Below are 23,650 nucleotides of genomic sequence, written 5' to 3' on the forward strand. Positions count from 1 at the left end.
TTTCAGTTTGCCAATAAGAATTGTCTTATTTAAACAAAAAAAAGAAAGCTGAAGGGTTGTAGGCAAAAAAACCCTCCAAAAAACAATAACAACAGGTAAGCGGAGCCTAGACCAGCCCTAATTTAATACAAAAGAAAAGCTAAGAGCCTCTTTCTCAAAGGCAAGAAGGAAAAAAACGTAAAGCCTCACAAGAAACCAAAGGATGCTTTTAAATAGAGGACAGAGCAACCATTAATCACTCCCACCTAAGAGAGGGAGAGAAAGCAGAGCAAAAGAGAGAGAGAGAGGAAGAACACACAAGGAGTAGACATGTAACACATGAAAGCACTCAACTTTCATTGGCTTCATAACTGTTTAAGTATAATTTATTCTGCTCCTTTAAGTATGTCTGTATGTAAAGACATATTTCTGATTGTGATTATCAGATAAGAACAAGAGTAGTAGAGAAGAGAAGTGAAGCGCCCAAACAATAAAGAGTGCAGGCAGGATCCCACAAAAATGTTGAGGAAATAGATATAATTTCCTTCAAGATCCCTATCTCACCCTCTACAGATGGGAAGCAATGTTGTTAATGATGGTAGCATTGGTGAACCAATGAGACCTAGTCATGTTAACAACAGAAAAATAGAATAAGACGATAATGTTGTGGCTATCACGGCCAGGTTAAAGCAGCAGCTCTGAATGTGTGACATGTAGCTCTCATCACATTTCCTGACTCTTTGTATAACATTACAAAAAGAAACTATGCATGGACTCTAAAACAGTTTTTTTTATTAAGCTGTAAACATGTTTTTTTAAATTATGTGAAGTTGGGATTCTATTGGAACTAAGTCTAAAAAGAGACCCACAACCATCTTCTTTGGCTCTTCTGATGGGATGCTGAGGCATTCCCAAGCCAGTCTAGATGCTTAATCTGTCCAGTGTGCCTTGGGTCTAACCATGGCCTCCTCCCATGTCCAAAGAGGACATGCCCCAAAACTCCTTTGGGTTGTCCAACTATCTTAACTGGCTCCTTTTCAATAACGAGGAGTAGCAACTCTCTGAATTCCTCCTGAATGACCCAGTTCCTAATGCTATCTGAAAAGGAAAAGCACAGACACCTTCAGGAGGAAGCTTATTTCCCTCACATGTATCTACCATCTCATTCTTTCAGTCCTCTATTGGCTTTGATTTCCACTGCTTGTCCCTCTGTGGTATCTTGCAGGATCCTGGTAGGTGAGGTTTATTGGTCAGTCTCCCTGGAGTATTTAAAAGCTGACTGTTTCAACTTTTGCAGCAGTTTTGGAATGACCTGTCTACCAGCAGAGTTCTCTGTTGTATGATGGAAGCAATGTACAAAGCATTTGGTACAACTGGTCTGTTGGCTATTCTTGCTTATGCTGTTGCTGAGAAGAGCAAAAATAATAATGTACAAAGAACTGAAAGAGTAACAAGTGTTAAAAGCAATGAAAAGTGTCCATTGCAGACCAGTACAGCATCCACACTGATGCTAATGATGCACCAGACAACAGCAAGACCATAAGGTATTTGAACTCCAGTTGAACTGCAGCAACTAATTGAGTCATGGCCTCTAACTTGGAGGTGCTAATCCCCCACAGAGGTCCTGATATCTTCAATAAATAAAGAATAACTATACTTTTTAAATTATATTTTTGTAGTAAACAAACCCTAGATGCCAATAGAAGTGCTGTCAATGCCCACCAGGGGGCTGCAGCTCACACTTTGGGAATCACTGCAACAGGGGGTTGAGAGAACTCATTGGTACGCCCCTGAAATCAGACTTTATGCTGGTGTCAGGGGGACGAAATTTAAAGTTTGAATTGGTGCAATGATTAGTTGAACGTGTGCTGTAAACTAATTAAAGAAACACTTGTTTTGCCTCTGGGATATCTGTAAATAGTTTGCATTGCTGCGGCAGCAGCCACGGGGCGGGATATAACTTCAGCAGAGTGCGCGAGGAAAAAAAAAAAAAAAAAAGACGCTCCTTTGACGTCAGCAACGGTAGGTTTCAGTAGTCCAAGATGGCGGCGGAGAGCGGGTTGGTTAACAGAACTCACTTGGAGAACAACTATAGCCACGGACTCGATGGCAAAGGTAAAGTATTTTTATTTGTGCGAAAATACGTGTGACAGCGAGCTGATGGGGAGAGTGAAGCCGGGACAGCGTTTACGAGTTAAAGTGTTTATGTTTCGGTGGTCTTTGTCCCAGTCAGGGGGGTTTACCGTTAGCCAGACGTTTCTGTTTTCAGTTGGAGAGACCCGTGGTGTCCTGCCAAATGCCCCAGCCAGAATGTGTCTAGTGTAGCTCGCAAACAGAGGCAACTTGGTTTAAAGTCTGCGAATTTTACTTGAGTTGAAATGAGGGTTTGAGTCCTCACTGTTAAAGTGTGGGTTTTTTCTTAAGTAACTTGGGGAGAAAACGCAGCTGTAGAAAAGTGATTCCGACCCGGATACAAAATTCAAACGCGACACCTGTCTGCTCGTTTGTCCGGGCCGTCACTTTCACCTGGTTTCAGGAAGGACCCACGGCTTGTCCGCGCTTTTTTTTTTTTTTTTTTTTTTTTTAAACTTTCCACATCCTGCATGCTCACTATAAACTGCCTTAAAGTGCTTTCATTCTTAAGTTTGAAACCAATGTCCTTAAACCGGATTGTAGGCAATACAAATCGAGTAACGTCGCGCTAATCTCATCCCACTAATGACTGGGATATTTTTACATACCCTATAAGTAGTCTGCTCACTTTGTTAGCAGACCTAAACAAGGTAATTGCCAATCAGATCTGCATTTGCTTGTGTTTTTTAGCAGAAAATAAAAATATCATAGCCGTGAACCTATGAAGATAATGTAGATCATTTGTCTCCTTTTTCATTTAGGTTTTTTGTATTGAATTTTATGTATTTTGTATATTCCTTGGCAGAGTTACATTAGCCTATTGCCATTGAGTGTAGTTGTGATGTAATACAAAGCTCTGACTTATTAACAATTTTAACACAAACGAGAGAATTTAACGTTTTCCAGATGATGATAACATGTCTTTGTGATAAAGCTTCTTAAGCCTTCTTTTCATCCCAGTGGGCAACTTCTATACCGTGCTGAGGAAAGTGGTTTTGCCATTTGTGTTTTTATTTTCCCTCCCCACACATTTGTCACACAGATAACCTGAGTAAATACAATATTCAGTTTTTAAATGAGGATGTAATTTATTAATGGAAAAAAGGTTAGCTACCTGGCCCTGTGTGGAAAAAGTAAGTAGCCTCCCTTATAAAATATGACTAAACACATTTTTGTGACCTTTCACTAATCACACCCAGCCCTGATTACTGCCAGACCTGTTGAATAAATAAATTATGCAAACTGAACCTGTCTGACAAAGTGAAGTCGGCTAAAATGTCTTAAAAAGTAACACATCAAGGAAAACTCTACTGAAACTCAACAAATGAGAAACAAAATCATTGACATCGATCAGTCTGGAAAGGATTACAAGGCTTTGAAACTCCAGTAATTCACTGTAAGAGCCATTATAAACAAATGGAGTAAACTTGGAGCAGTGGCGAGCTTTCCCAGGAGTGGCCTTTGGGAAAGTATTCTGTGTTCTGATGAAACAAAAATTTAAACTTTTTGGAAGTCAGGATCTGGCCTACTTGCTCTAATTGATGGAACCATAAATTCTATTCTCTACCACGAAATCCTGAAGGAGACTATGTGACTAGCAAGTTCAACCGCACTCACATTATGCAGCAGTACAATGATCTGAAACACACCAGAATAGTCCAATTCTGAATAGTTTAAAAATAATCATTTTGGAGTGACCTAGTCAAGTCCAGTCTTAAATCCAATTCAAAGGCTTTGGCATGACCTTAAACAGGTTGTTCAATCTCAAACCCTCCTGTGTGGCGGAATTAAAGCACTTGCGAAAAAAGAGTGGGCAAAAATTCCTCCACAGTGAAGTAAGACTCATTGTTATAAGCCCTGTGTGTGGCACAACCAGGTGTTAGGTTAGGGACCAGTTACTTTTTCACACATCAGGTGTTTTGGGGCTAATTTTCCCTTAATAAATTAAATCATTAAAAAAAAAGAATATCTTTGTCTAATATTAAAATTTGTTTGTTTTTAGTTATAAATCAGAAAGGGGCAAATACTTTTTCACAGTACAGTATATTTAATTGTCTGCTAAAACTACATAGGCTACTACCGCAATCTTTTATAGCATAACTTTTTAGTAGATTTCATTTTAGGGTACAAAAGTTTTTTGACACCCAGGAAAGGGATTGTGACCTTCCCATAAAAGGAAAAATCCACAGGACTATGATAAAAATACTTTTAATCAGTTTAGAATAGAATAGCCTTTTATTGTCATTGTACAGAGTACAACGAAATTGGAGTGCCACTCCCTTGGTGCAAGTTTCAATAATAAATATAAATGTAAAATATAAAAAGTACAAAAAAACAATCGTAAGTACTTTGGTCTTAAAAGTTGGGTTTAGTTTACTTAACCTTAAAATACACGTTTGGTTATCAAATAACCATAAATAACATGAAAAAACATTTTGTTAAGTAAGATAACTGTTTACATCAATAGATAACCCCTGAGAGAGCTAGATGTCATATAAATAGTCTAAACCTGCAAAAATAAATAAGGCAACTAAATCTATATTCCTTTACAGGTAGAAAGAGAGGTGTGGAAGGATTGATTTCAACATGCAGCAAATTTTACAGGAAATCTGCCATTTTTTATAGATCGTGCCAGGCTAAACCAGCAGTTTGCATAGAGACAATTTTCATTTTACCTCATTAAGACTGTGGTCAGGCAACAAGATATCCTTTTCATGTTTAACCCTGTTAAACAGACGGTTTGATAAAAGATTGTAATGGCTTTTACCTGCAACAGTTCCTTCAGTAATACAGTGAACAGAAGTGGTGTGCTATATCTTTGCTACCAGCTGTGTGTAACAGAAAGGAGAGGCTGCAGCTTCACCATAAACCATCATATAATAGCTATTGGTCTAAATTGGACTGTTAACTTGCCCATGATACTTTTCACTGTTTTACTGAGCTGTGGTCATAATGGTATGTTGAAATCTACAGTTAATGTTAAATGTTGTTAAAACCTGTCACATCTTTCCCGTCTATGTTGCCATAACTTCAACTTGTTTTACAAATGTAGAAAATGGTCTGTTGTCAGCAGTTTAATGCAGCGTACATTTGTTAAACCAATTCAAAATATTTGACTGAATACTAAAGAGTTGCTGCTGTGACAGTCAGGAATCCTTATCGTGATAACCCTTATGTCTAGTTTGGAACACACCAGCTGACTCTGTGGCAACAACAACATTCACTCCGGTTGCTCTTAATCTGCACTTTGTCCTCGCAGACTTCACATTGGTCTGCTTGCTGCAACTCAACATTTCCCCTTGTTGACTCGTGTCCAGAGAGGCCAAGTCAGGTTGTCTTTTAGTGTTGGAGTGCAGGGAATTTAGCATAGCTGCATCTTAATAGCCTACAGTGAACTCCTCCTTCTTTATGCATTGAATAAAAAAGTATCACCTAGTAGTTAACATGTATATTCTGGATGTGCTATGGCTGGAAGAAGGAGTTTTAACCAAGCTTGTGACTAGCTGGTGTTACTAATCTGTGGTTGCAACAGTAGATTTTTGCTTGAAATTTTCTCCTTTTTTTCCCCCCCAACACTTTAAATGCCATTTTTCTTTCTTGTGACTCAACTAGAAATGTTAATTGTTTAATCATGCTTGACTAACTGGATATGTTTTCTTTTTATAGTACAGTTTTACTCCCAAAGGCCAGTTTCTTTGTAATTTTTGCACTCCTACACAGATATTGCCTGTTTAAAGTAGGAAACATTCCATATTTAGACAGCTGCTTAAGTTACTGGACTGTAGCTTTATCAAAGTCTGCCTCAGATGTAGTGCAGGAGTCGAGGGGAGGGGGTGAGGGCAGGGAAGCTCATTTGGGATATGCTGCTGAGATGTAGGCTACCTTGCATACTATTCTTGCACTTGATAGTTAAAGATAACTGTGTAATGCTTCGGAAACCTTACTGCACTAACCTGATGTTCACTAGGGCTGGGTATCGTCACTGATTTCTAGAATCGATTCAATTCCGATTCACAAGGTCCCGAATCGATTCGATCCACGATTCGATTTAATTCGATTCGATTCAATTTAAATCTGGGAAATTTTGACAGTCAGAAATATAATTCAGATCAGTACATTTACATATTTTTGTATCTATAAAAAGGAAGCTGACACTCGCAAGACTTTATCCAAGCTGTGAGCATCACAGCAGATGCCTTTGTGTCAAAGTAGCTGAAGATAAAACACAGAAAAACATGTAGGTGATTTTCCTGGCCTGGGATTTTATAAAAAATATTCTGCAGTACATCAAAAACGAAAGAAAACCATTAATTAATGAACATTACCTCTGACGTTACAGCGGTTTTATTAGAGACACGGCTAAGCATTTTGCATTTTGAATAATTTTAAAAAGTTTAAATTTGTTCAGTATTGAACAGCAGAAATGAGGTTTTCTTTTCGGAAGAATGTAAAAGGGAAAAAAACAGCGGCCGACAGCGCTGTAAACAACAGTAGACTTGTGCGTAACAAGCAAGCGAATAATGAAGAAAGCAAAACTGTTCGAGAGAGAGAGAGAGAAAGAGAGAGGGAGAGAGAGAGAGCTGCGCATCGCAATGGAAGCAAAACAGTAAAAGAGTGAATTCATGACGATGTTTATGTGAAGCGTTTGGATCTTCTTTTGCTGCTGGTTCGGTCAATATTGTTTGGAGAGAGATCAAACTAACAGCCTTAGAATCAGCGCATAAAGGGCGTGAACACAAAGCGCGGACCCGGATCAGCGAGCTGTCGGCTTTCACTTTCAGCCCCGACTGTGAGAAAGGCGACATCTAACTGATTCTGATCCGCGGGTCACGCCCTGTGTTTAAGTCTATGTGAAGAATCCCTGTACCTGCTCTCATTTACTGTTTGGTGGTTCTTGAAATTTTGTGAGATGTCACCAGAGATTCTGGCATTTCGGACAAAATAAATTTATATTAAAAAATCGATTCAGGATTTTAATGAATCGATTTTACGTTATCCAAGCCAGAATCGATTTTAATCGATGAATCGATTATAAAAACCCACCCCTAATGTTCACCTCTACAAATGACAACATCTTGTACTATACTATTGTTTCCTTTACATTTCTTGTTAATCTTTCCGCCATTATTCAGATTTCGACGGCATAACTACAGATCACTGCAGGCACACAATGCACAAGTATTAGTTCTAGCAGCAGTATTGGTCAGTTGCAGACTTGCATTCTGTACATAGATTGATCACAGAGGAATAAATTGCCCTTTAGTGTCCTGATTGTGTTTACATATTGCTCCAGTGCCGATTAGAGCTGACTACACCACAAGCAGCACTGGTTTGCATGGTTGTTTTACACTTTGCTTGTTTACATCTTTCTGTCACAGAAATTGAGATGTTTCAATCCATCCCGAGTAGCATTGGAGCATTTCAAACAATAGTTAACTGATGGGGATTGTTTCACATTAACACTAGGGCTGCCACAAACGATTATTTTGATAGTCGACTAGTCACCGATTATTTTTGCGATTAGTCAACTAATCAGATCATCATCCATTGGACGTACAGCGTACAGCTTATTGCACCAGCAGCATCTGGTCTTATATAACTATCATTAGCTTACAGCTTGAAGTGTTTGTGCTAACTAAAAATAAAGACAAGATGGTAGTTTATTAATTTTTAATGAAATTTGCAGATTGTTTCGGTGAAGTTTAATAAACTCCTTGCTTTCTAAAATATAACAGGACACCGGAGTATATTCTCCAGCGTCTCACACTTCTGATAATCAGCTGTCTGCTTGACAGTTTTAGCTGTGCAAAAACTATAACTTTAATCTCAGCCAAACTGATTTACTCAGGAACAAATAAAATACTAAAGAAAGCCAAACAATAACATTTTTAAGTTATCTAAGTGACTTATATATATGTTTAACCTGACTAGTGAAAGACGGCGGTGGGTTTGAAAACGATTTGCCGGGAGTCCAGTGTTCTCACGGCTCTAGTTAGCCTTGCCCCCGCCTAGCTAACGAGCTAGTGGGTAACAGACGTCTCCGAAAACGTCGGAGCGCTTTTGAAAATATGTGGTGTCTTGATAAACTGAGCAGATATTTGAGGTTTACACAGCTACATTCTCGCCTGAAAATATGTTAAACGTTTATTTTGTGACCCAGAAAGAATAATAAGAGTAAAGTTAAAACTAACTAGCTGCCGCCATTGTTGACAGCTGCGCTATGAATTCTGGGACACAGCTTCTTCTTCTTCTTCGGGGTTTAATGGCAGCTGGCATCCTTGTACATGCAGTGCTGCCATCTTCTGTTTCAGTCCGTTATTACACTCTTAAATCCTACTACTCATTCCTGCGTCCTTTGTGATCTTACAAAGCTTCGACGACGATTTTAATAGTCGACATAATCGTGACTAGTCGACTAATCGTGGCAGCCCTAATTAACACTTACACTTATTAAGAAAATAAGAAGAATTTGTCTTCTAACGTCATCTAATGAGGGATCTAGTGTTTAAATGGCTTGTCAACTAGTCATGCATATCTCTAGGATTTGTGTGCTGCTTTATGCTTGTGTGATGCAAATTCCTCATCATCAATTGTGTGTCAGGGAATCGTGTAAGCCAGTTAACATCTGCTCTGTGCCATCATAAGATAACAAGTTAAGGAGGCTAATTTTAGGCCTGTCCTCATTTTCTGGAAGCGGAGGAGCAGGGCAGTGCATTTGCTAATATATCATGAAGTGTTGTAGTGAGTGCACATATCAGCAGAGCTAATGGGGTTTTACTGTCTGTTATGCTTTCTTGCATACTCGGCCTGTATTGTTTTTGTTTTGCAACATAGGCCCCTCACAGTCCTAGCAGAATAGTGTCTTTGTGTAGGTCTCTGCAGTCTGTGCCACTTCATTCTGCTAAGTGTTGCTTTGGTCTTGATGGAAACCTGCAGTGCCACAGACTAAGGAAATGCTCAGGGCTAATTTGTGTGCAGAGGAGATTACTGTAACTGCCCTGTGCTTACAACACTGCTGTGGCCCGTTTGCAGCTCCAAGAGGGTCTTTGGGTGTCCTATTTACAGTTGTTCTCTTAAGAAATATCACCTGATGTTCTCAAAAGCTTAAACTGTTAGACAGCTGTAATTAATCTTCAGGTTATTTAAAAAAAAAAAAATTGATTGTTTGCTTCTCCTTTGTGAGAAAACATTGAAAAACAGTGTTGTTGAACCCTGAAAACCTAGCGTAAGGTTCCAAAATATTAGACTAATGGTAAAGTCCAAAGATCCACATTATTAGTAGAAGTAGAATATTACAGAAAGAAAAGAAGCAAGACATCATAGATGAGGAGCTTAGAAGTCCAAGTATCACACCATTAGAAAAGTTTGACCCATCACCACAGAACTTTCTACAACCTTATACATTTCAGAAATTTTCCCTTTCCTTTACTTTGGTACAAATAGAAATTTATTATAGAAGTAAAGAATTAGGTAGACAAATATAACAGGAAAAAGGTTCAGTTAAGTAAGGCAGGACACATTCTTTGCTTCAACGATATTTAGTCAATCACGCTTGCATGCAAAGCCACTCCCAAATCCAATTTTGAGCTAGGAAAAACTTGGTTATAAAACTTAATTTGAACATTTAAAATGTATATGAAGTTAAGCTTAAACCCTAAGTCCACACTTAATGGGTGTCTCTCACAGGAAATACTGCTCCTTAGTTGCTTTAAAAGTTCTGCAAGAAGTTGAGGCGTTATTTCTATTATTTGTGTATTTCACAATCAAACATAACTGCCCAAATGGCTGCCGATCTGAGCTAGTTTTTAGTATGCTCTTAAACAAAGAATAATCACCTTTGTTACTTTCCACCATTGCTTTCCTTGCTGCAGCTGCTTATATTCTCTAAAGCACGCCAACTGTTCTGTGCTGGCTGTGTTCACTGCTGTGCTGCCAGCAGTGAACACAACTGTCACAACTGAAGCCCTCTGTTAGCTGATGTTCTGGTCATGTGCTCTGAATATTTCCTGATTGGCTTTGTTTCCCTGAGAAAAGACCTGTAACCAAAGTCATTTTCAAAAATATTTATTTCCTTTTTTAAAAAAAATTAAATTAAATTAAATTTAAAATCTGTGTATTCTCACATTTGAAGAACAGCAAATAATTCAATTTTGGCATTTTTCTTGATTTAAAAAAAAAAAATCTTTTGTGTACATGCTCTACCGGTACTTGCACAACTTTTTTTTTTTTTTTTTTTTTTTTTTTTTTTTTCCTTCTTCTTTAGGATTTCCACTTTATCTAAAAACATGCTCAATTTCTGTAAGAGGCCACGGACTCGCAAAACAGACTATTAATTTCAAGACTTGACTTTCTTGTTTAGTTAAAATGTTCGACTGAAATTTGTGTTATACATAAGTGATAGCGCTTTTTAAAATAACTTTCTTGTAAAATGACTAATGGCACAGCTTGTGGTCATGAATAGAAGAAGTTGTGTATAATTGCTCCATTTGTTTTTCAGTTAAACACACAAGTAATGCATAACCTTCCACTTTCATAATTGTGATGTCTTATCTTGTATTGTCAGTTTTGTTACTCCTGATAAATGCTTAGTATCTTGATGGTGTTTATGAAGCAGGAGCTCATAGTTATACATTTTTTTTGTAAATATCAGGACTTCGATGGAGGTCATGTACTTATCAAGAATGCCAAGCAAATTAGAAGAGACTGGTCACGTTGCTTTCCAGACAGCCCATTTGAATCTTGTGACAGACGTGACTGAGACAACTTGGTATGAATGGCTTGTAACCCAACCTGTTTCATAGGCTGTCAATAATTTATATTTAAGTACACAGTGAACTGTATATTTAAATAGTGTCATTTTAGCCTTTACCTGTGAATATTCTGAATCTTTAAAAGAAAAAATGATACAATGTTTTTGTTTTAAAAGATGATTTTGTATGTCATTCAAAGATGCAAGAAGCCATTCATCTGTAAATAATAGATTTTGGAGTTCATCAAACTCATGTTTACTGCCTTTATGCCAATGATACAGGAAGAAGTCAGTTTTTAAGGAAAGGGATTTAAGAGTTAGTAAATATTTACAGGACATTTTGGGGAAAAGGCTGAGAACAACACTAAAAGCACTGTCCTGCTGACTTACTTTACTTGTCCTTTTTTCCTGGCCCTTTGTGATTTTTCAACACATAGCTATTTTAGAGCTTGACCTAGTTGAAGGGAACCAGAGTGGATAGCAGTATTTAGCCCAATACACAAAGCTGGAAAGAGTCCCGTCTTTAGTTTGATCCATGTGGCATTTCTTTTTTTCTCTCTCTAGCTTTACAGAACAGTAGTCTAAAGGAAGTTATTTTCCTTAGAAATAAGGAAGTAAGCTTTTCCTTAGAAAATAAGCTGGTCGCAAAAGTCCCGTTTCTCACTTTATCTTTTATCATCTAGCATGGTGTTATGTAACCACTTTCATTTTAGCTTTTTATCTCCATTTGGTCTTAGGCTCTAAAGGTGTCAATGGATTCAAAGATTGCACCATTTCCCAACGCAAGGCTCCAAAACCTGAAGCGAAATCTGAAGATGACAATGATTTGTTTCCCAGAACCATGGATTTGGGCAAAAATATCAGTCCCACCCCCCAACCAAAGGAAGGGAGTCAAGAAAAAGATGTGAAGGTTTGATGTGTTTTCTACCATATTAGTCTATTAATGAGATTTAGGATATGTAAATATAACAATACTTTTATAAATGTTTGAAGTAAGCAACACTTAGGAGAATAATGTGACCAACTGAATTCTTTGAGGGTCACTACAAAAATCACCTGAACCTCCCCGACAAACCTGACTGTTTGCAAACTTGTGTCTTCAGCCTGTGGAAGAGAAAAAAGTGGCCGGGCCCATCCAGATTGTCCAGGCAAATGAGCACAACTTTGAGCTGAACGCCACGGCACTGGAGGAAGTCTTGCTGCAGAAACATGTGAAGGACCTGAACGTGGTTGTTGTGTCTGTGGCTGGAGCCTTTAGGAAGGGAAAGTCCTTCCTGCTGGATTTCATGCTGCGCTACATGCACAACCGGGTGAGACGACTGTTGTATTTACACTTTCTGTAGTAGGGATTTAAAAAATAAAATAAAATAAAATAAAATTTTAAAGGTACACATATTAGTTGCATTACATTTTCCAAATATTTAAAGAAATGTCAACCAACATGCATTTCTGAGCTGTCTCTTTCTGTCTGAGGTTTGCATCTTTTTCTCTCAGCCCGTGTGGCTGTTCTGGCTTCCTCCTACAGTCCAAAGACATGGAAGTAATTCTAAGCTGGCCATAGAGTATGGGAACATGAATGAATGTGTCTTTCTGTATTAGTCCTGGACATACACTAGAGACCTGTTCAGGCTGTAATCCACTACTTTCCCTATGACTTCTGGGATAAGCTCATTAAATTACACTGTGTCAGACCTGTTGTTGTTGTTGTTGTTAAAGAGTCATTATTTAATCATATTGGTACAACAACCCGGAGCATTAAAGATATTCTTTAGATATAAATAAAGACAGTCAAATTGATGTCTCCTCATATATAAAATTTACTACTTTCATTTGTACACAGTTTCACTGAGCTGAGATATAGATTAGTGCTAATTTTGAACCCAAGATGTGTTTACATGAGCTAAGTAAACATAAGAGTTTATCCTTGCTCAAAGGGTGACTATTGAGTAACATTTTCAGTCAGTAGAGATTGTGAAATTGGGTAGAAATGAACAAGGACAGCAGAGGACACTTCAACTAGTACTTGCATGCACAGGTGACGTGCAAAGACGAGTGCTTCCAGTTTTGATTTTGTACTGAGATACTTGCTGAACCAGGAGAGTAAGATTTTGAGTGTGGTCCACGTGAGCACAGTATCTTGTTTATTTCCTATAGAAGTGTAAACGGTGAGTCTTTGAGCCCCTCTAACAGCAGTTGGACACACAGAAGCAGTCAGGATCACCTTACACTTATTTTCAAATAACACACACGTGAACACATACCAGGAAATACAAAAGGGTGTTGCAAGTATGGTATTTCTCAAAGTTGTTGGGCATGAACATGGGCATTCATGAAGTTATTGATAATTAATTCAAGTTTATTCATGACTTAATGGTACCACTAGACTTAATAAGTGTGTGCAGCTTTTTTTTGTTTTTTTCCTTTTTATTACAGGGAGTATTGTCTGCAGGTATTTATTATCTGTCATCACATCACACTTGGACACTGCACAGATATGTACTAATGGGGAATCAGTACTCTGATGTACTCTGACCTTTAAATCACACATTTGCTTTGAAGCTGCATTTCCTATTTGTGGTCAGTGGGATAAACATTCATTGTCACAAAGAGTTACCATTAATTGACGTTTGTGCTCGCAATCACAGCAGTTGACTGGCAAAAATATACTATATTATGTGAAATTCTACATTAAGAAATCATTTTTTTATTCTACATTAAGAAATCATTTTTTATTCATCTGTTTGTTCAGCTTGTGTTGATATCTCTTTGAACAATGTTTAGTTGAAACGTGTTGCTGTAATCATCATAGATGCTATAAAACATGTTGATGGTGATTAACCTTTGGTTGCTTTTCCTTCATTTGGCATACTGCATTAGTCTTACATGCACCATTCCAGAAACGTTACAACACACTGCACTGACAAAAGACCTCGGGTTCGGCCCCATTGGGCAGTGTACCTGTGCAATTTTCACTTTTATCTTTCATCCTCTCCCAGTCTTAGACAGGAATTCACATGGATCTAGATGACAAACAACCTTGGTTTTCATCTCCCTCTGTTCCCTTCTCTGTCTCATCTTGAATCTTTCCTTTTCAGGATAAAGACTCATGGATAGGAGGTAATGATGAGCCCCTGACTGGGTTCACCTGGAGAGGAGGGTGTGAGAGGGAAACCACAGGAATTCAGGTCTGGAGTGAAGTGTTTGTGGTGGAGAAGCCTGATGGTGACAAGGTAGATACAACACCTCCACTCATTGCCAGACATATTTATCATGAACAGTTATTTTAATATTTTGTTAATGAATTTTCAAGCATTTCAACACAAACTTGTGCTGAATGTGTTTTGAACTCGTTTAATCTCATCCCGACAGGTTGCTGTGCTCCTTGTTGACACACAAGGAGCATTTGACAGTCAGTCTACCATAAAGGACAGTGCTACAGTTTTTGCCCTCAGCACAATGACCAGCTCTGTTCAGGTGATATTCAAAGCATGTCTTTTCTTTAAATATAATATATTTACATATTTATTTTAACATATTAAGATGCAAGCCTTGCATTACATTTAAGTTCTGTTTTTTGTTTTTGGTTCTTTCAGGTGTACAATCTCTCTTCAAACATACAAGAGGATGACCTGCAGCACCTCCAGGTTTGTGTCATTTTGTTTCTTCTCTCACCAAAAAGTACCATCAGAATATTCAGTTCTTTCATCGTCATTTATTTTTCCTTTCATATGAAGCTCTTCACTGAATATGGCCGTCTTGCAATGGAAGAGGTGTCCGAGAAACCTTTCCAGGTACTGGCTTTTTCTTTTCGCTGTGTTTGTTGCAATTCACAGTGTACATTGTTTGAGGTTTGAGTCAGCCCTTTTACTGAAAACAAATGTAGTGTGGACAAGTAAAAAACTAAAAAAAGAAGAAAAATAGCCTCATTTATTTCAGTTACAATGTTGTTGTTTTGTTTATTTTTTTTTTCATAAAATGAAAGATATTCTCTGAGTTTCTGTACTGTTGGTTTTCTCTTTTAGTCTCTAATGTTCCTCATTCGGGATTGGTGTTTTCCTTACGAATTCTGTTATGGAATGAAAGGAGGCAATGAATTTCTGGATAAAAGATTGCAGGTGAGAATTATATTTCAACGCAGATTCAGAAAATAAAAGGGGGGAAAAGTGTCGGAGGTTACAGGCTTCTAGACAGAAGAAACCTACCATACCATACCCTGATGTTCACACAATGATTATTGCTTCCTGCAGCACAAATAATTTTAACAATGTTCCTGTTATGGATGGCGTATCTCTTCTTGAAAAACACAAAGTCAGTAACAAGCTCACATTTTCACTGTGTGTCGATGCAGGTTAAACATAATCAACATGAAGAGTTGCAGAATGTGAGAAATCATATCCAGCACTGTTTCTCCAACATCAACTGCTTCCTGCTGCCACATCCTGGCCTGAAGGTGGCTACTAACCCAAAATTTGACGGCAGGCTGAGAGGTGAGAACAAGGCACAGTAGTAATGTAGACTAATGGCTAAAGACGTGGTAGGTGCTGGTTGTACACGGAGCCTGCTCAAAACATTGCAGATTGGCGCCTATATGTTGTAGCTGTTACCTCAGCCAGTTTCAACTCTGCTGTCACTCCCTTTCCTGTTCATGGCAGTTTTTCAACCAGTCAACTGCCATGGATTTATGCATGGCATTGTCCCTGTCAGGCTTAAAACCAGAAACCTGAGAGAGAGAGAGAGAGAGAGAGACGGAGAGAGAAAATTGTTTGAGTGGTATTTCTAACTTCAAAAATGATAGCTGTCCTAACCCTTGCTAATACTGATAAAAAGAGAATTACAACGTGTCTTCAGAGTGCCAAGTTTTACTTCTAGGATTATGTTGCCATAGCTCTTTGGACTGAAATTACATAACTTTCCATGTTTTAGACATTGATGAAGACTTCAAAAAAGAGTTGGCCCAGCTCGTGCCTCTTCTTCTGGCGCCGAGTCAGCTGGTAGAGAAAGAGATCGGAGGCAACAAGGTCACCTGCAAAGATCTTCTGGAGTACTTCAAGGTGGTGCATAATTTTAAATAAATACCAGTCTATGACCAAAATATGACCTATTGTTGTTAAGATAAAATTACATTTAAAAAGCGACAGAGGTCTCAGTGTATACAGGATTACAGCTGCTTGCACAAATGATTCCAGTGCTTTTCATACTGACCTCCTGCACTACAAATACAAAGCTTCAAATTGTACACCCTTCTGCCTTTTTTTTTTTTTTTTTTGATAAATCACAAAAGCTTGAGAGTGAATAAACGACACATAGCAATCCAGAGCTTTTGGTAAACTGTGGTCTCACTGACAAAAGTATTCAGTTCTTTGTCATCAGATTTCATTTCTCCAACTTTCCAAAATAAGTGTGCCCAGTCATACTTGCATTAAATTTTATTTAGGGGTTTTTGCAGTATTAAGTCATTTTTAAAGATAACATCAGCCTTTTACTTGGAGTACTTGTTAAGTCACCTACCTGCCAGAGTGTTAACTAAAGAAACACTTTGGTGATGCTGAGACTCATTTTTCTTTCCTGCAGGCTTACATAAAGATCTACCAGGGAGAGGAGCTGCCTCACCCAAAGACCATGCTGCAGGTCAGTAATTGGGAATCTTTTAAGTCATCTCATTTTGATTAGGGTTGTGTTCAATCTTTTTGTCTTTCATTTTTTTTGATAGGCAACAGCAGAGGCCAACAACCTGACAGCTGTGGCAGGAGCCAAAGACCTGTACAGCAAGAAAATGGAGCAGGTAAGGACCGGTTTATCCCTGATATTCATCATGAATGAAGTCTAAAAGGTGCCCAAGTCCAGGGAGCAAATATGGGAATATCACTGCCTTATTAATTGACCTGCGCTTCCTACCTGATAATCACCTGGCATTTTGGGCAATAAGTTTCAGGCTACATTTTCCAGCCTGACAATAATCCCTGAGACATTGCCAGTGCAGTAAGAGTGTACCTGGATAGAAAAAATCCTCACAGTGAATAATAAAGTGAAAAGAAAGAAAGAAAGTGTACTTTATTGGTCCCCGTGGGGAAAATCCCTCTCTGCATTTAACCCATTCACTCAGTGAAGCAGTGGGCAGCCATTGGGCGCCCGGGGAGCAGTGTGTAGGGACGGTACCTTGCTCAGGGGTACCTCAGGGTAGCTGTTCAGGGGAATCGAACCCCCGACCTTCCGATCATGGGGCCACGACTCTACCTACTGAGCTATCCCTGCCCTTAAGTCCATTAGAATTGTACAAACTCTGCCTTTGCCTTATCAGTGCATTTCTATGTACGTTCGACCATGTTTCAGTAAATCACTGCAGCGTCCTTCCTTTTTTCTTTTTCTTTTCACAGTGCTGTACTTTGAGTGCTGGTAATTCTGATCGATCTAATTTTCATAGTATCGCAGTCAAGTATTTGCATGGATGCATTAAGTATATGAAAACTATCTTGCTGACTAGTTTTACATGACTGACTCAGGAAAATACAGTAAATATTTTCCTGTGTAAATGTAATAAGGTACCAACAAACAAACAGAATGACTTAGAATTTCATACTACTTAGAAATAAAAATTTAGAAGGAAAGACTTTCTCCTGATATCATCTCCTCCTCCCTACAGGTCTGCGGTGGGGACAAGCCTTACGTCGCCCCGGCTGATCTGAAGCGCTGCCACGAGGAGATCCGCGATTACTCTGTGTCTTACTTCCGCTCTGTGAAGAAAATGGGGGGCAAGGAGTTTTGCCAGCGCTACCAGAATCAGCTGGAGTCAGAGCTGGAGGAAACCTACACCAACCTCTCCAAGCAGAACGAAGGCAAAAACATCTTCTACGCAGCACGCACCCCTGCCACGCTTTTCGCTCTCATGTTCATCACCTATGTGGTGTCTGGAGTGACGGGTTTCATCGGCCTGAGCACCTTAGCCACACTGGCTAACCTGGTCATGGGCGTGGCGCTGCTGTCGCTCTGTGCCTGGGGTTACGTGAAGTACTCAGGAGAGTTTCGGGAGGTGGGAACGATTATTGATGAGGTGGCAGAAGCACTCTGGGTGCAGGTGGGTAGACAGTGTGAGAGGAGGGAGAAAAGTGTGTGTGTCTCTGTGTGTGTGCACAGACTTCAATCGACTGGCTTGGTTTTCATCTCCTAATTTTTTATGGTGGTTTTTTGTTTGTTTGTTTTATTTTTTTGTTGATATTGTGGCATTCCTTTTTTTTTTTTAAGTCCAAAAATCAGTAATAGTTCAGTGCCTTTATATACTGAAAGCTAGCCAATAAGAAGGAAATCATAGTGCAGAAGCACCAAAGATCAGTTTGCAATAGAGGTTTGTCCTTTTTACATTTAAACCGAAACGTACAATTATGAACCTTATCGATGCATGAGTGTTCATCAAGCATAATGATCAGCCAGTTGTAACTCAAAAGAGACAGATTGACAACCATTTGATCTATTAAACTGTATCTCTGTTCACTGCGTCATACAGCAGCAGCAAAGCAACGGTTACTAATGGGAGAAAGAACAAGGCTAACAGCAAAGAGTCAGTAGTTTGTTTTTCACAAATAAAGACAACATTTTTGATTTGAGCATCTTGTTAGACACTTGTCAAAGCGCTATTTGCTTGTAAAGTAGCCAAAAAAAACCTTGCAAACTCCAAGAAGGGCTTTTGTGAGGCACTACACTAAAGCAGGGACACATATATATTCTGCGTTCACAAACTTAATCATCAGACTGTTAGCACGAGGGTCCGTGCTGACATCTGCGTGCCTGCTGGTTTTTGACCATACGAAGCAGGGGCTCTCCCATTGAGAATTTACATATCATCACATTACATTTACATTCTGTCAACCAGGAATGACAAGTATAATCTAGACTTAAATGTGAGAAACTAGTGAAGAGAAATTACAGTAGCTTGCAGCCCAATCTGATGCTGAGATGAAGTGAGAGTAGTTTGAATAATTCAGGTGAATAATTGGTTATGTGGTCCATCTTGGGCCAGTTAATTATTATCCTTCTAATAATATCCACAGAGTATAAATCTGATGGATTTGTGTATTTGTTCTTACTGTTTTGTGTATTTAGTTTAAGTTGAAGCTTAATGTAAAAGTCATTATGTTAACAGCTTATTTTTCTCCAGGTTCATTATATCTGTGCACATCTGGTTTATTTTCTTCCTTACATGCTTCTCTTCCTCTTTGTCTTCTAGCCTTTTTTTCTGTCCTCTTATCCTGTTATCCTTATATTCACTTCACCTTACAGAGCTCCAGTGAAACCCAGCCAGCACATCCTTCATCCTCGTTTGTTTGCCTTCCCTATTTTTTTTTTTTTTTTTTTTTTAATATGTTTTATCACTCAACCTTCCTGTCTCTGTTTGTGCCTCTCCTGCTGTTTAGAGGATGGTAAGAAAGGTGAGCGATGTTGATTCCAGTTTTTGTCTGCCTGCATCATATCATTTCCTTCTCTGTTCTGATTTTATTTATCATTTTATTTATTTTTCCATCACTTCTTTCCCACGGCCTCTTCCAGTATCAGTGCCTGGTTCCCCTCTGTTTAACTCTCCCGTTCCTCCCTGCTTTCCTCTCAGGTCATTTCCAAACTTTTGGAGCCCGTCAGGAGCTGCCTGGCGTGGCCTATTTCTCTCCTCCCTTCCCTCCCGTCAGGAGCAACACTGGAATTGAAAGCTCTGTCTCCTCTCAACGACAACTACAAGAAGACCAACTAACTGCTGGTCAGCTGGTGGATTTGCAGACTCGTAAACGTGTATATCTTGTATCAAAACCTTCAGTTTGCTGGCCTCTTGATTTTTAATTTTCAGTCTGTTGATGCTGGATTTTTGTACTGGGTGTGAGCACGGAGCACGTCTGGGACACGGAGGCTGCACAAACGGTTTATAATTTTATTCTGTGTGGATAGAAACAAAGGTTTTCTTTTTCCTTGGCTTTGTTGTGAATCACGCGTCTTAAGAGTTTTCAGTTGTTTCCCTGGTCAGCACTTTGAAAAATACATCCTTTTTTTGTTTTCATTCCTTTTAAGTGCTTTTCTTCCCTAACCTACTTTCTTTTAGTTTCTGTCTCCTTTATCGACTATTTGTAACTGATAATCAGTTTGATCATCCGTTCATGCAGATCCTTTTTTTTTTTTTTTCTCCTCCTGCAGGTTCTGAAGCCAGTTACTGAGCAATACATGGGGGATAACATGAGACAGACAGTGATGAACTCTATTAGAGCCAGCTTGACAGAACAAGGCTCGCAGCAAACAAGGTTAAAGAGTGATTGATGCTCTTCCTCCTCAACTCTACCTGTTATCTTCATTATCATCATCCTCCACTGACTCGGCGTGTTCAGTCCTAGAACTGTGAAACTAGTTCAACACCAAAGCTGACCCACTTTTTTTGTTTTTCCTGCCAAATGTCCTTCATCACATAGCTGCCCCCCTCTTTATTTGCCTGTCGAGGACTTGAGGCCCTCTGCCTGCTCTGCTCTTCATCGCCCCCCAGTGCCTCAGCTCAGATATTGCATGTTGACTGAGCAGAGTCCAGCCTCCTGCCAAAACACCTGACAAATCTTCTCCAGTGTGCCATGCTGCATTGTGATGCATACTGAAGGCTGGCACACACGCGCACACAGATTGATGCTGGTAGTGAACTGCACTCGTATCATGATTAAGCTGTAATTCAGGGAAAACTGACACAGCTGTGGGCAGCTGTTATCAGCATTGGATGCAAACTGAATTCATTTCGTCTTACAGGCCAGCTCAGTTTACTTCCTCTTCTGCCTGGTGATAGCTTGTCCTGCAAGAACAGACAACTAATCGACTTAAAAAGCTCATGAAGATGTGACGCCCAAGTTTCTCTTGATTCTACTGAAGTGAAAGTAAATTAAAATCTGAGTCGGAGGCAATTTAAAGACATTTATCTACCACTGAAAATGTGACTTCTGGATAAAAATCAAAGCTGTAATTCTTTTTTTCTCTCTCTTCTGTCTGCCTCCTTTATTAGTTTTCTGCACTACATTTGGAAGACAAGTTAATCAGGTAACATTTGTATAATCCACATCTGGGCTCCCATCTTTGCGCTTGTTTCATATTCCATTATTATCTCTTGAGTCTCAATCCTCTTGTTCTTTACGCGTTATATCTGGACTTCTTGTAACAGACCTGACAGATTTTGGCCCACTGCATGCTGTTAAGAGGAGCTGTGTTATATCATGAGGAGCTTTTAGAGTCCAGCTATAGTGAGGTAGTTCAGTTTAAGTCACACTAGTGCTGATTGTTTGCAGTTTTAGGACCTACAGGCTGTAAGTTTGACTGTTGCTTTGGGAGCCCCAGCTCAGATGTTTTGTACATTATTTATGGTAAATTTGATGCTTTTGTTTTTTTATAAACCTTATTAAAGGATTAAGTTTGAGGAGCTATGTTTGTCCACTTTCTTGCTGAAAGTTGGATGAGAAGCAACACTCAGCTGCTGGTTAGTTTAGCACAAAGACATGATTCAAATGAAACCAGTGTCGGTGAAGCTAAGCTGATCAGCTTTTACTTTAACTGACACAAGTGAGTGCTGTAGGTCTCGTCTTCTCAGCTCGCTCCCCAAACCCCTTACCTGACACTTTACCTGCCTTTTTGTTGAGGCAGCTGTCAGAGCTTCAATCTCCAGAATGAAATGAATAAAATGTGCTTGACTGTTAAATGATCTAAATAAATCTACCCTGTCGGTTTAACTCGTCGCACCTGTCTTTTTCACATCGATTCCATCCACTGCTCACCTTAAGCACCAGTCTTGTACTGTACAGTCTTTTGTTTTTTGGGTTTTTTTTTTTATGTGTTCATACTACAAATCGGGCATGTACGTTGGATTAAATATTTAAATAAACTTTGTGTACATTTTTATAGCGAATCAGTTAAATGGTTATTTTTTTGTTTTCCTCTCTTGTTGATCAACTTACCAGTCTGTGGTTTAAGAATAAGTTGCTGCTGTAGGTTTAGTTTCTCCACGTGAGGATTGACGTTAGCGGAAACGCGTGAATAAATCTGACAGGAAAAGCATAGATTGTGATGCGCGGGCAGGAGAAGGTGTCTGTCTCTTTTAAAGATATCTCTGGTAATTTATTTTTGAATAAGATGTTTACCTTAAGAATAAATCATCAACACAACTCTTTCGGCTCCTTTTGTCTTTTATTCCTTGATGGAAGCATCTAAAAGGACCAGCAAGCAACACATGTATGTCGTGTATATGAAGAGTTGTCTTAACTGGGAAATGTGAATATTTTCTGCAGACTAACCAAACCTTTAATCCAAAATCTGATCATCACACAAGTGTAACAAAAAGAAACCACACTTTTCTTTGCATTCATTTAATTTGTGTTTGAAACACAAATTAAATGAATGCAATAGGTTTGGATTCATTCATTTTGCCAAAGGGATTAAAAAGATTCCACTGTGTTTATGTATGTAAATATCTGTATTTACATATAAACATACAGGGTTTAACAAATGTGTAAGACCTGTGTAAGACCTGTTCAAAAACATTTTCGGAATCTGTCAAAACCCTGTTTAACCTGAAATCATGTTTTTATATACTCGAGCTGGCACACTGGAAATCTGAGGTCAGATTAATAAACTAAACAGTTCAACTGTTCAGGAATGCAAGTAAACTAATTTGGCATCTTAAAAAAATACTTTAGCCTTTTTGTGGATGCAAATTTGAACATTTGAATAACAATTATATTTTAGGGATAAAAATATCAGTTTGATCAAAGGGCTTGTGCATACTGGTGGATAAAACAGGATTCTAGTAATTAACAGTGCTGTTGATTTAGGGCACCTGTGACATAAACCTGGTGGACTAATAAAGCACATGGTATACATAGTAATAGTTCATGTGTTTCTTTCCTGATTGATAATGTGGAAAATGTTTGGGGAGGGGGTTGTTTGTTTGTTTGTTTGTTTTTGGTAACACTGCTTTTGATACTAGTGATTTAGAATTGTAAATCTCCAGAGTTTGAAAAGAATACATTCATTTTCTCTCCTAAATAATACACTTAAAATAGTTTTTATCCTGTAGGATTATCGTATATTCCTACATATCTATACACATTTAATGTTGCAAAAATTGAGAATTCTGGTTAAGAGATGAGGCGTCTGTTAATGTATTGTAAATGACTTATGGCTCATGTGCAGCACCAAGGAGCTGAGGCTCACATTTACTGTTATTTACAGGTTTTATCTTGATGTGAAGCATGCTGTCTTCCTATATTTAGAGAAGGTGAAATCAAAGATGGAATAAATGTTCACATTTTACTCCCTCCCACTGTAATCTGTAATGTAATGACTAAACTCAGTGAAGATGGAAAAAGATCTATTGAAGAAATCTTTATTTTATTTTATTTCTTTTTAAGGGTGAAAGGTTTCAGCCTGGTTTTACTGGAGGTCTCTTCCAGTTGAAAGGAAGTTCTTCCTCCCCACCGTCACCGAGTGCTTGCTCACTGGAGACCTTTCTGCTTTAATTTTGCAGGGTCCTTACCTTACAATATAAATCCTGTCTGTGAATCCCCGGAAGAAAAGCTAAAACTAACAGGGATCTGACTAAAGACTGAAAAATATAAATCACCCTGAGACAGCTGCTGGTGTGAACTGGCATTACATGAATAAGACTGAACTGAATGGGCTTGGCATCGCTTATATTTGGAAAGCAATTACACCACAGTCCCCAGGTTTGTTGTTTTTGTTTGAATTTACATAGAGTATTTTTATAGTATGGATTTCTTTTCTTTTCTTCAACAG

The 23,650-nt window shown here is 38.7% G+C and overlaps 1 protein-coding gene across 3 annotated transcripts; it reads left to right on the plus strand.

Annotated features, from left to right (window-relative positions):
- The first annotated feature begins 1,815 nt into the window (after positions 1-1,815).
- Positions 1,816-22,020, plus strand: LOC113034862 (atlastin-2-like). Of its 3 annotated transcripts, none has more exons than XM_026189980.1 (15): positions 1,816-2,094; positions 11,599-11,771; positions 11,965-12,171; positions 13,957-14,091; positions 14,231-14,335; positions 14,455-14,505; positions 14,596-14,652; positions 14,884-14,976; positions 15,210-15,348; positions 15,785-15,912; positions 16,433-16,489; positions 16,572-16,643; positions 17,502-17,933; positions 19,458-19,631; positions 20,030-20,086. In XM_026189980.1, the coding sequence occupies exons 1-14, from the start codon at positions 2,022-2,024 to the stop codon at positions 19,593-19,595; spliced, it is 1,860 nt and encodes a 619-aa protein (XP_026045765.1). In that variant the 5' UTR covers positions 1,816-2,021; the 3' UTR covers positions 19,596-19,631; positions 20,030-20,086. The 3 variants fall into 3 exon arrangements, with proteins under 3 accessions (XP_026045765.1, XP_026045764.1, XP_026045766.1); XM_026189979.1 differs by having other exon boundaries at positions 1,818-2,094; positions 19,458-19,601; positions 20,030-20,089; XM_026189981.1 differs by lacking the exon at positions 19,458-19,631 and having other exon boundaries at positions 1,818-2,094; positions 20,030-22,020.
- Positions 22,021-23,650: the final 1,630 nt, after the last annotated feature.

Source organism: Astatotilapia calliptera, chromosome 13, assembly GCF_900246225.1.
Source record: "Astatotilapia calliptera chromosome 13, fAstCal1.2, whole genome shotgun sequence".
NCBI classification, from domain to species: domain Eukaryota; kingdom Metazoa; phylum Chordata; class Actinopteri; order Cichliformes; family Cichlidae; genus Astatotilapia; species Astatotilapia calliptera.